Below are 13,109 nucleotides of genomic sequence, written 5' to 3' on the forward strand. Positions count from 1 at the left end.
AGAAATGAAAACGTGTGTCCATGTATACAGTCTTGTAGGCAAATGATCACAGCAACAAGACTCAGAGTAGCCAAAAAACAGAAATAATAACAATACCCATCGTCTGGTGAATGAATGAATGAATAAAACAGTAGTGTTCTCCACATGATGGAATGAATACCACTCAGCAATAAAAGGAACGCACTAGTGGTACCTGCTGCGCACGGATGACCCACAAAACTAAGTGACAGAAGCCGGGGCAAAAGTCCACCTACTGAATGATCCCATTTACAGAAAATGTCCAGACAGGGCAGCTCTTTGGAAACAAGAAGTAGACTTGTGGTTCCTGGGGCTGTGGGTGGGAATTGGGAGTTTGCAGAGGGGCACAGGAATCTTTGGGGCGATGCAAATGACCTAAACGTAGACTATGGTGACATTTACACAACCCTGTGAGTGTTCTAAGAATCATTTAACTGTACACTTAAAATGCGTGCATTTTAAGGGATGCAAAATTATACCTCAAAAAAGCTATTAGAATTTAAAGGGAAAAAACACATTAAAAAGTCTGGCCTAGCAACTCAGCTTCTAGAAATAAATTTTAAGAAAAAAATTATAAACATTTATGTGTAACAGTGTTGACTGGAGCATCATTCATTATTCAAATCGAAAAAAACTAAATACCCAACCAAATAAAATTTACGTAAAAATATATCAAAACCACATAGTAAAAATGGCACTAATTAAGGATCCTTTTTTTTAGGAGAGTATTTAATAACAAGAAAACGCTAATAATATATTAGGTGGAAATTACCAGATCACAAAACTGGGTGTCCATTTTGTCCCGATTTTGAAAAAGAAACTCATACACAGGACAACCAGCAAAATGTTAACAGAAATTATCTCCAAGTGGTAGAATCAACCATAATTTTCATTTTCTTAGCGCTATTCTCTACATTCCAAAGTTTCAAAAATGAAAGCGTGTTACTTTTACTCTAGAGGGTTAGTATTTTGTTGCTGTTTGAATTGTCATTTAGACTTCGCGTGGCAGTGAATAATTTCTTTCTTGATAGTTTAAGAGTAGCTGAAGACGACCTCCGAAGATTTAAGAATACTGCCCCGAGACCTCCGAGTCTTCCCCTTTCCCCATTCGCGTAACATGAGCGCTTTCACCAGAAAAGTCAGTCACGAGGGAAGCACTGTACGCACCTCATCAGTGAAGCAGCAGCGACATGGCGCACCCTGGGGTCTTCGTCCCCAAGCAGATGGATGACAACATCACTGAGCACCCGTTCTTGCAGCTTTAAGAGCTTTGGAGAGAGGACGAATAAAAGCAGATGTAAGCTCTGTATTTAGCTAATGTTCGGGAAGGTATTTTCGAGCCAGTGAAGAGGAACTCAGGCGTAACTAGTCTTACGTTCCCTCCACACAACCCCGATGCTCATGATACCGACTGTGAACTAAACCTTGGCCGAATACACTGGCAGACGCCACAGCGGGAATGCGACAGCGGGAGGTGACTGGGCGGCTCCCAAACATGAACGCGAACGTGAACATGAAGCGCTTACCCCCGTGTAGTGGTGAGCGCCTCTGTGAAGGTGTTCTGCTTTCGCCTCCAGGAAACTCACCAACCTAGCAGGAGAGCACATTGAACAATGAAGTCATTCATTGCTCAGCAAACCCCTCCGGAAGCCCGAAGGCTGATGGCAAGTAAGACGTCGGGGAGGCCACGCTGAGTCGATCCAAGCGCCAGGGGGCTCTGAGAGTGGCAAGGGCAGCGCTTACTTGAAAGGACAGAAAGACTAATGTTTGACAAGCAGTTTCATTCCTCTCTGACTCCAGGCTCAAGCAGGCAACTCAGTAAAGTGGTTTCCTCACAATAAGTACACACAAGTCATTCTGAAGGACTCCGATGCCCTGTGCAGAGCGCGGGGCAGCTGCGGGCCAGACCCCAACATTCTCCTGCTACCGCGCTCGGCACCCCGTCTGTGGAGTGCAGCTGGGACAACCTCTAATTCTCAGAGATGTTCTGAGGATGCAAGAAAACACCCTGCCCGCAGGGGGAGGCCAGCATGGCCTGGCACGAGACCGGCCTCTGACGGTGGTGCCTTAAAAACACCCGGGCAACACAGGAAAACATCCCTTCTGAAAGAAAAACCTCGAACCCAAGCTCACTCCTAGGAAATGAAAAAGTGCAACATATCAGAAGTTATTTTTCAGTTGCAATAAAATACACATCAGCTGTCTGGCCTAAGCTCAGTGTGATGAAGAGTAAATTCCTTTTTAGGAAGCAGAACTAATATAAGCTACACTATTTTAAAAGTCGGAGCCATTTTATCTCCACCAGCCAGAATGCTTGCAGGACTAAGACCATCAGAAAAGGGCACTGCATTTAAGGAGACGAGAACAAGGAAGCAGGGGAGGACGGCACTGAGAGCCGGAAGCCCCGGGTCTCTGCATGGGCTACCTGGACACCATCACACCTGCATAGATGGCCCCGGCTGGTCCCTGATAATGAACCTCACGTGCTCACCTGAAGTCGATTTCAGCCAGCGTCTCCAGCAGCTCGGTCCTCACCAACCAGTAGGAGCTGTTCCTTAGGCCCAGCAAGTCTGTGATCAGCTGCAGCCCCAGCTCACTGTAGCTGCTGCTGCAGAGGCTCATGACGCAGTGCTGGGAACGGAAAGCAAGGCATGGCCACGGCGGCCGGTCAGGGGCTGCAGCTGCACCAACGGGCTGTGACATCATGGACACACCTGTCCCACACCCGAGATGCTGACAGTACACACTTCACCCCGGTAACCTCGAGTTTAGAAGGAAGCGTGCCCCTTTCTATTTCTAAATACATTCTTTAGGAAAAGGTGTATTTCAAACCAATTTTCTGAGACTCAAAACTCAAACCAAAGTCTATTAAACCTTAACTTTATCAGCAATGTCTTCTTCCTAAAGCTGAGCAGTGGATACACAGATACTTATTCTTGTTTACAGCTTTAGAAGACCTGGACACATTTAACATTTTAATTGTAATAATGGTAAAACTTCCAATAATCTCACCCGCACAGCTGTACAAGCCAACTTGCAAGTCACAGAAGATTCATCCTTCAAAGTTTTCTGCAGCAAGGGGATGCAGTCCGCCAGAGAAAATGTATTTCCTGACCAGAAAAGCCAGCAACAAATGCCTGCATGAAAACGTGAACCTGCGCCTGCTACCCAGAAAAGACAGTCCTGGAAGGCTGGCCGTTACCTGTCAGAGCCCTGACGGTGCCCATCCAGTCGCCCACATGGAAGCGCGACCTGCTGAGGGTGGAGGAGATGAGGGTCCCGCAGAGAATGGCTGTGGCCCCTCGGACCTGCGGGTCTCCATGGTCGATGTAGTTCAAGACATCTGAGACGTACTGCTCCTCTGGGGGAGGAAGTGCGCAGCCACCGTGAAGGGCCCTACCTTCAACCTTGCAACTCAACATACAAGCTTCATTGTTGGGAAAGAAGAAAAGCGCAGGGGGCGATGCCAATTTAAACCAGACCTCACTCTAACTACTGTGAGTGGGAAAGGCATTTGGGGGCTTCAAGAGTCTAGAGGCGGCATCTGCCTGACACCCACACACAACAGGTGGTAATTCCAGGGGGTCAGCCCATAAGCAAATTACAGGATTTCATTTCAAAAAGAAGATGAGAGAAACTCAATCTAAACCGGTCCACACTCAACTAACATAAATTAAAAGCCCAAGTTTGCCGCCTCACCCAGAGAGAGAGAGGAGGCCATTTCCCACACAGGCTCCTCCCACCACTTACTCAGTGACGAGAACACGTCCCACAAGGGACCTGCTGTGGCCGCGGCCACGCTGTGCCCACATGTCTGAGTGTGAATGTCTCAGCATGACCCAGGCAATTCTGATCATACACACTTCATGCTTTTGGTACAAACCCAAGCGTAGTCAACTGGCTTTACATTCCCAGAAATCTACTGTTTCGTTGTGTGTTTTTCACCTAAACATCCCACGGACAGGGGTCCAGAAAGGGACGCTAATTACTATCTGTGTGTTTGATGGAGAATACGACACAGTTCAAATGACACAAATCAACTCAAAAGTTTCCTGCTCTGAAACAGCAAAGATGGTTTAAAACAGTTTTCTGCATAATGACGACACGTGAGGAGAGAGGCGAACCTGAACATACCAAGGTGCTCCGTGGTGTCGAGGGGCGCTCTGTAAAGTTTGCTGAAGAAAGACTCGGGATGAAGGGCCACCGCGGCTCCGACACAGCTGAGAGCCAGCGCCTTCACGCTGACCCGCACGTCCCTGTCTGGAACCAGCGCTGCAAGGGAACCACCTGGGTCACCTTCAAAGCAGCAAACACTTCATTTCCGAAGACACAACACTGGATCTGCGAGAGCAGCTGCCCACCGTCCCCTCCCTCCTCCCGCCAGTCAGCGAAATGACGCTCTCAACCAGCTGACTCCCTGGGCTGCACTAACCAGGCACAAAACTGACCTGTGACACCTACTAATTTCCTTCCACTGCAGCCGCCCTTCTATACTTACCATTTCTTTCCCCAGTTAGCAAAAACGAAGCAGACAAAAGGCGGACGCAATGGACAAGGGGAGCAGAATCGTTGTCGGTAGGCTGTCCTATGTCACCTTTGATCCGGCAAGGCTAGAACACAGAAAACTGACACTTATTTGTCTTATAGAAACTTGTTTGTCAGAGAACCAATATATTCCTTCGTTTGCTCATTAAACAAATGGTTCCCGGGCAGCAATTATGTTGGATGCTGGGGATACAAATGCCTTTCTCTGCCCAGGTACACGCCTGACCTCACAGACCACAGTGGGCACAACAGACCGGTCACAGGGTCACGTGGACTGTGGCAGGGAGGAGCTCAGCCTAACCGACAGGGAGGGCACATGGGCTAGGAAGGCAGCTGAGCCCCGGCACTCAGGAGAGGCTGTGTGGGCAAGTACAGTATGAGCCATCGTCTCTAAGACAAGGAGAAGCTCTCGAGCAGAGGGAAAGGCCTGGGGAAAGCCCAGAGCTGAGGGGCAGGCCTGGTGCCAAAGGAGCTGGAAGTAACTATTGGGGAGGTAGTCCTGGTGTCAGGGGACCGGGAAGGAACTACCAAGGGGCAGGCCTGGCACCAGGGGACCGGGAAGGAACTACCAAGGGGCAGGCCTGGCACCAGGGGACCGGGAAGGAACTACCAAGGGGCAGGCCTGGCACCAGGGGACCGGGAAGGAACTACCAAGGGGCAGGCCTGGCACCAGGGGACCGGGAAGGAACTACCAAGGGGCAGGCCTGGCACCAGGGGACCGGGAAGGAACTACCAAGGGGTAGGCCTGGCACCAGGGGACCGGGAAGGAACTACCAAGGGGTAGGCCTGGCACCAGGGGACTGGGAAGGAACTACCAAGGGGCAGGCCTGGCACCAGGGGACCGAGAAGGAACTACTAAGGCCATGACACTAATTGAGCATCTATGTGGGACTAAGTACAAAGCACTATTTCTTGCCCTAAAGGAATTTAAAATTAACTGGGAGGACAGGCAGTTCTTCAGAACCTTAAATGCAGCATGAGCGGCCATCCACATCTGGGTGTACACACACAAAAATCGAAATCAGGGTCCTGAAGAGATATTTGTACCCCCACGTTCCTGGCAGCATAATTCACAGTCACCAAAAGATGGAAGCAATGTGTCCATCGATGAATGAACAGCAAACCAAAATGTGGTGTACACACTTAACGGACTATCGTTCAGCCTTAAAAAGGAAGGACATCTGACACATGGGACAACATGGGCGGACCTGGAGGACACGACGCTCAGTGTCAGCCAGACACAGAACAAGCACTGCGCGATTCCATTTCTATGAGGTCCCTGGAGGAGTCAGATCCATAGACAGAAAGCAGAATGGAGGTGATGAGAGGCTGGGGAGGTGTTTCGTGGGGACAGTTTCAGTCTGGGACGATGGAAAGCCCTGAAGATGACCGTGGGGAAGTTCACAGCAGTGTGCAAGCCTCAGTGCCACTCAACTGGCAAATTTTATGTGACGGTATTTTATTTACCATAATAAACAAACAAACAAATCAGTTCAACGGAACACAAACAAGAAATATTGCAAGGCCACACATGACCATCAAATGAATGGTCCGAGAAAGCAGGTGAGGTAGCCACCAGGTAGGACAGGCTGGGGGCAGAGGGCAGGGAGGGCGCCCAGGGAGGCAGAGCTCCAGGCAATTCCCAAGGCCTGGGGCAGTGCCTCGGAGGCAGGCAGCAGAGCAGGCCTGGGCAGCATTTGAAGGGCACAGCTGAGCAAAAGCTCGAAGCAGGAGGACACGCCGCATGGCAGACAGGGCACTGCAGTGACTCAACGCTCACGAGCGCAGACTGCGGTGTGGGCGCCTGCCTACGTCTCTCACCTTGTTTTCTTGCTCTCCTGGTTCAGCAGCCTCCTCTCTGGACACACACTTCTCTATACTGCTGTCAGAGGGCTGCCTGCTGTGGCCCATGCTGCTCAACAAGTGTGCTTGCTGAAGGGCTTCAAAAACAGAGAAATCGAGATGAAGGAGCAAGCTTCCCATTAAAGCACAAATACACATATTTACACACAGTTAACGTGAAAGTACAGCAGGAGTTAGATCAAGAAAAAGGATGATCACTCCTCAATCGTTCTTCCTCATTTGCTGTTTATGACCCAGAAAAAAAAGCTATCAAGAGATTTTTCTTGGAAGCTAAACCTTAGATGTCACAGTTGAAAGCAAGACCATTTGGCAGTGCACTGGCTGAAGCCAACATACCGAGTGAAGAGTTTCCGAAAGCATCTGAGTCTTCATCGGGAAGAACACCTGTGGGGTCCTCGTCGTCATCCTGCGGCGACAGCTGCATCCCTGAATACTGGCTGTCAGCGCCATCTAACACCTAGACGGTTCAAGAGGGGCTGTGAAGGCTCTGCAGTGTCACCACCGAGGACAGGCCTCAACACGGAAGAGCAAAGGCAAAACCCCTATGTAACACGGCCCACATCATACACACTAACACAAAGGCCACTGCACAAAGGCACATAGATGCATGTGTATAAATTACCGAGAGCTTACTGATCACAAGTTACTACATTTTCAAAGATTTTATAACTCAAAAAATTCCAATCTGGAATGTCCAATCTGGACATTTCTTCTTGCTATGAAAAAAAAAATAATTAAATTAAATCTTTGTCTTCACAATTTTTACAGTAAGTCAAAAATGAGGAAAAATTTTTTAGACAAAAGCCTAACAGTATAATACTAGGTGTAATCAAACGATGTGGTAAATGTTTAAATTTAACAAATTATAGTAAAAGACACATTGCCATTAATCCCCCTCAAAGTACTTCCCCTCACTTGGAACACACTTATCCCATCATTCTTGCCACTTTCTGAAGCAGTTCTGGAAGTCCTCTTTCATGAGTATCGTCAGTTGTGCTGTCGTGGCTGCCTCAATGTCCTGAATCATTTTGACTTTGGGGAAGAGCCAGAAGTCGCATGGTGCCGGATCCGGTAAATAAGGTGAATGAGGACACATCGTAATGTTTTTATTTGGCAGAAATTGCCGTACCAGAAGCGATGTGTGACACAGAGCCTATCCGCTGTGATCACAAAATACAGTGAATGCTGCTGCCAAGTGCCATCCAACGGAAAGGCAGGGACCTTCAACATGGAAAGCAGCCGTCAAAACTTAGTAACAAAGTATGTGACAAGTTTCAACTTATTCAGTGCTGTTAGTCAGGTATAAGCTATGGTTGAGAGAAGGTGTGTTTTAAAGTGTGCTGTAAATCATCCTCCATCATGACAACGCTCCGTGTCACATATCGCTTCTGGTACGGCAATTTCTGTCAAATAAAAATATTAGTGTGTCCTCATCTGCCTTATTCACCGGACCCGGCACCGTGGGACTTCTGGCTCTTCCCCAAAGTCAAAACGATTCAAGACATCGAGGCAGCCACAACAGCACAACTAAAGATACCCATGAAAGAGGACTTCCAGAACTGCTTCAGAAAGTGGCAAGAACTCAAATATATGGTGATGGAAGGAGAACTGACTCTGGGTGGTGAACACACAATGGGATTTATAGATGATGTAATACAGAATTGTACACCTGAAATCTATGTAACTTTACTAAGAATTGTCACCTCAATGAACTTTAATTAAAAAAAGTGGCAAGAACGATGGGATAAGTGTGTTCAAAGCGAGGGAAAGTACTTTGAGGGGGATTAATGGCAATGTGTCTTTTACTGTAATAAGTTTTTTTTTATTTAAATTTTCACTGTGTTGTTTGATTAGACCTCGCAGGTTATGTCCTAAACTGCTAGCACTGAATCAACTAAGCTTTGGACACAGTTGTCTCACACATACAGCCATAAGCTGGGTTAGGATTCCATACTGCAACGTTTTTCACATCTACTTGGAATCCCACGTAATTTACCTGAAAAACTGAATGATAAACCCTTAATACGCCAGTAAATTACTGTAACAAATTCTATTATCATTTTCCAAAAATAATTTCAAATCCTTTTAATTAAATTTTTAAAAAGTCAAGCAACATGATCAAAAACAACCAAGAAAATTAATTTCCTCCCCTCTCCATCCTCCAGTTTATAAAAACAACAACAAAAAAACATAATAAAAAACATCTTCTGGATGCCTCAGGCAGGATCAAAAGCACTTCACATGTATTACATGCCCTCGTCTTCGTTAAGTCTTATACCACGAGTACTGTTACCATCCTCGTTTTACGGGTAAGAAGCTGAGGCAGAAGGGGCGTAACAGCTCCAGGCTACACAGCTAATGGCAGAACCCAAATTCTCATGCTGGTGGGCTCCCCCCAGGCCAAGTCCCTTACGCCACACTGAACTGTCTGTCTCGTGAGGAAACTCCCTCCCCCCTTCAATTGGCTCACTTTTCTCTATGGCGCTTACATCCCTCTGACTACGTATGTATTTGTTGACTGACTATTATTAGCTAATAACCTGCCCTACACACACATATACACACTCTCAAACAGGGGTAGGCAAACTGTGACCTCTGGGCCAAACCGGGACCACCACCTGTTTTTGTAAATAAAGTTTTACTGGAACACCGTCATGCTCATTTGTTTATGTTTTCCATGGCTGCTTTCACACGGCAACGCAGAGACGTGACCAAGGCCACGTGGCTCAGAAAGCCAAAGATATTTACTCTCTGGTCCTCCCCCGAGAGCGCTGGAGGACTCCTACTCCAGGATACTAGCTCCATGCGAGCAGTTTTCAATGTCATGCCCCGGACGTCATCGCCGGTTTGTAGAACACTCCCTGGAACATACTAGGTCTTCAATATATTTGCTCAGCAAACACTTAATGACTGGATACAAGGTGGAAGCATGCCATCACACAAAAAGAACGACAGCAATGTGGAAAGTCAAGGGAAGGTGTTCAGCTCCCTACGGGCCAGAGGCCGGCCTGCCAGGCCCGACCCCAGCACTGCCACACATTCCCCTCTGCTGAAACACTCCCAGCGTCTCCTACGGCCATTCATTCCGATTTCTAACAAGTCTGCCCAGATACTATCTACTATAAAGAGGCAAGATGTCTGTGGGAGCTGGTATGCCCGGCCGGCCGCACCCCGCGCAGACGTCACGCGCCCCTGTGCCCAGCACCTTCCCCAGCCTTCCCTGCCCCGTGCTGGAGAACGTGCCTGCCCTTCTGTTGCCTGAAGTCACTGCCCCTGCTCCACGATCAGCCCCCGCCTCCCCAGGCCTCTGGTTAGAACCCCTACCCACGAGCCCACTTCTCTAACGAGTAACTAAACCCACATAGCCATTAGAAATCACAGCCATGTGACAACTGCTCAAAGGGGACATGCACGTGCTACAGCCCGTGGTTTGTAATTCAACGTTTCTGTATTCAGCCAAGTGAAAAACAAAACCATGCTCTTAACAAAACATATTCAACAGTAGCAAAACACTTAGCGTACAAACTTCTTAAATAACATTGGGTGTAAAACCTAGTGTGCGCCTGTACAAACTTTCTGATTAAACCATCCTTGAGGCACAAATTGTCCACTAACTCAGAGATTGGAGGTACTGCATGCTCTATGGATGAGACACGTTGTAAACATTTTGAAAAGTCACAAAGTGTTAAAATAATGCATAGGATTCATGTTATTAATTACATTGCGTTGGCCCACAGATCTGTTAATAGGCTTCTTAAAGATTTTTTACAATCATGGTTTCACCTGTGCCCAACAAGGTCTTAAAGAATTTAAGACGCACTCAATTTTAGAGGAGTCCACGTCCTCAACTAATCTGGGCCTCCACGTTCAACACAGACGATGCTCAGCCGTTTCCTTCGGTGAAGGTCTCGGATGGGGCCAAGCTCCCCACTAATGCTCAGAGCTGTGGCCTGTGCACTGTTACTAGTGGGTCAGAGGGAAAGGGGAGAATAAGCAGGGGGGGGCCCAGGCTGGGGCTGTAGGGAAGACCCCTCTGCAGAAAGCGGGGCACCCCTGCCAGCACTTACAATCTCTGAACTGTCTGAAGGGGTCACCGCCGAGTCCGGCCCTTCAGTGGTGGTCTGGGAGCTGTCACTGATGGGTGAGGAGGCCTGGGTCCCACCGTTCAGGTCCATGGCGGGGTCGGACGGGACGGCGCTGACCTGGCTGGAGCTGTGGCTCAGCATGTCCTCCTCATCCCCGTCTGTGGCCGTGCTCATCAGGTCACAGGCGGCCAGGTCCACCGAGTCCGGCTGCAGCGTGTGCTGGGCACGGGGCTGCTCGGTGATGATGTCGTGGCTCGTGGAGTCAGCAGCTGAGCTGGCAGAGCCAGGAGTAGAGACCCCGGAAGAGGCAGCCAGCTCACCACCGATCTCACCCTTCACTGAGGCTGAAGACAAAGAAACACCCATTCCTCAAAGGGCTGGGAAAACATTCAATAGGGATCAAATGTACGCACAATACCCAGAATTCACTATCACCATTTTAACTGCAGAAAAGCCTGAAATATGGTAAAAATCTGAACTAGTTATTTCAAAAGCAAGGGCACAGCGCAGCCTTCAAACATTACCAAATCGCTTTCCACTGTGTTATTTACCTACCTTTCGCCACTTAATACAGTAAGGGTCAGCAGCCAGTACATTTTAAGTGCTATCAATATTTCCAGCGGGCATTTCACTGCAAACCTCACGTACGCCCAGTAACATCACCACCTCAAGTTCTTAGGCAGCCACTGCAGCCACCACTCAGAGCCGCGTGTAAAGACCTACAGCTAACGGGCAGTTCACAGGCGGCCAGGCCAGGGGCACAGGCGCGCTCACCAAAGCCCGGGCGAGCAGTGCTCAGACAGGACGGCGAATTAACCGTCGTTTTGAGTGGCCTTTCCTGCTTCCCACACCTCTAAGCCGGTCCTACTTTCCTGAAGCATAAATTTGTACCACGTTTTCCTCGTTTCGTTTTGAAATGCCGGCTAAAAACGACACTGCATAAAAACCACCACAAAAAGACCTACACCAAGCCATTAGCAGTGTGCTCCCGTGGGGGCCACGGTGTCAGTGAGCACTGAGCTTTACTTATAACGCTGTGGAAGCTGTCAGTTTTTTTTATGTGTTTTAACTTTATTTCTGTAATTAGAAATTGGCTTCTAGTTTGTAAAATAAATGAATAAATAATCACCACGGGGGTTATTCATATTATCCTCCCCAAATATTTTAGCCATATTTTCAGTTATCTCAAAATATTCTTTTGGATAGGATTATACAATCCAAACCACTCTCATTTAACCCAATTATTAGTATCTTAGTCAATACTCATCCTTTATAAGGTGAATAAAGAACCTACTTAGATAACTCTGTAAACAAACAGAATTCTCCCCAGCTAAATTATCCACAGACAATTTTTAACCCCATCTTTCACCCTCCCGACCAGGGCAGTTCATGACACACTTCTACCCACTATCCTTACTCAAGGAGTATGAACCTAATTTTAAAACAGCCTAAACCAAGGAAAAGAGCAAATATTTGATGCAAGGAGACACACACGTTTCAAAGTGAACCTTCTAGAGGAGCCCGAGTTATCCACCAGGAGCAGGTACACTAAGGGGCGGGGCAGGCAGAGGTGGGGCCAGCAGAGGACGCAGGACAGACCCACTGCCACTCCGAGAGCTACCTGCAAAGGCTGGGCTGCCGGCCTCCGACCTGGGCTCAGGGTCGTCCTCCAAGGCCGCTGCTTCTCCAAAGAGCACTTTTCCTAAGAAATGACGCAGCAAGAGTCCGTTAAGCTCACCAAACAGAAGGGCTTGGCAAAGCAAACAAATGCAGTCTAAATGCAAACTCATACGCATACCGATTCTGCTCTCACACAAGTCACGGCAATAGTTAAATATTTTAGTGCCTCTGGAGTGCTACTCACAAAGAATGCACAGATATTAGAGAGTATCGTTCAAATCAATAGACCGTTATGGAAAAAAGTTTAAAGCAATGATTCTCAAACTGCCCCAAAGTATTTAATAATAAATATTTATTGATTTAGATTACTGTTAATGATGAATAATTCATATTACTATCTAGTTTTAAAAATGGTAAGTTAGAGCCAGAACCAATTGTATTAGCCCTTGGAATATTCATGTCATATCTTCAATGGCACATCAGAATTTATATATAAAACTTTTACACCTAAAAGTCACTTTTATTTTATATCTTTTAATTTACTAGATTCTATGGTTGACAATCAGAACTCAAGCACTGTATGATCTGGGAGGGTGAAATAATATTTCATCTTTTGCAAAGTTCTAAAAATACATTTTAGCTTATGGTTTCCAAAGTATGATTTAACTGGATTCCTTAAATCTTATGACTACATTACATATAAATGTCATTAAGGGACACTGTCAAAATAATTATTGGCAACTTTTAATTTCACTGCTCTTCAAAGAACAGGTCAAAGGTTTAACAACTTCCAAAACTCTACACTGGTGTGACATTAAAGGCAAAAGCAAAGGAAACCCAAATATAGATGAAACTGACATAGGACTATCTGCTAAATAATTCTTTATTACAGAACAAGCAGTTTACCCTGAGAAAGCAGATATCCCCACCCTCTCCTCCTCCATGAGTTCAGGTGCTAATGAAGGCACTCTGTCCCCC

At 47.2% G+C, this 13,109-nt stretch overlaps 1 protein-coding gene across 3 annotated transcripts in view; it reads right to left on the reverse strand.

Moving 5' to 3' along the window:
- The window catches only part of HTT (huntingtin), a 120,508-nt gene that overhangs the window by 69,993 nt on the left and 37,406 nt on the right, over positions 1-13,109 (reverse strand). For all 3 annotated transcript variants that reach the window (XM_088793151.1, XM_019718736.3, XM_088793153.1), the window contains 11 exons: positions 12,133-12,213; positions 10,494-10,855; positions 6,763-6,883; positions 6,385-6,503; positions 4,517-4,628; positions 4,153-4,290; positions 3,221-3,379; positions 3,031-3,128; positions 2,510-2,649; positions 1,545-1,608; positions 1,186-1,286 (listed from right to left, as the gene is read on the reverse strand). In XM_088793151.1, the coding sequence (XP_088649277.1) occupies positions 1,186-1,286; positions 1,545-1,608; positions 2,510-2,649; positions 3,031-3,128; positions 3,221-3,379; positions 4,153-4,290; positions 4,517-4,628; positions 6,385-6,503; positions 6,763-6,883; positions 10,494-10,855; positions 12,133-12,213 (1,495 nt within the window). The remainder of the gene's footprint in view (positions 1-1,185; positions 1,287-1,544; positions 1,609-2,509; positions 2,650-3,030; positions 3,129-3,220; positions 3,380-4,152; positions 4,291-4,516; positions 4,629-6,384; positions 6,504-6,762; positions 6,884-10,493; positions 10,856-12,132; positions 12,214-13,109) is intronic.

The sequence above is a fragment of the Rhinolophus sinicus genome, chromosome 1 (genome assembly GCF_057876585.1).
Source record: "Rhinolophus sinicus isolate RSI-liver-muscle chromosome 1, RSI-T2T, whole genome shotgun sequence".
Classification (NCBI taxonomy): Eukaryota; Metazoa; Chordata; class Mammalia; order Chiroptera; family Rhinolophidae; genus Rhinolophus; species Rhinolophus sinicus.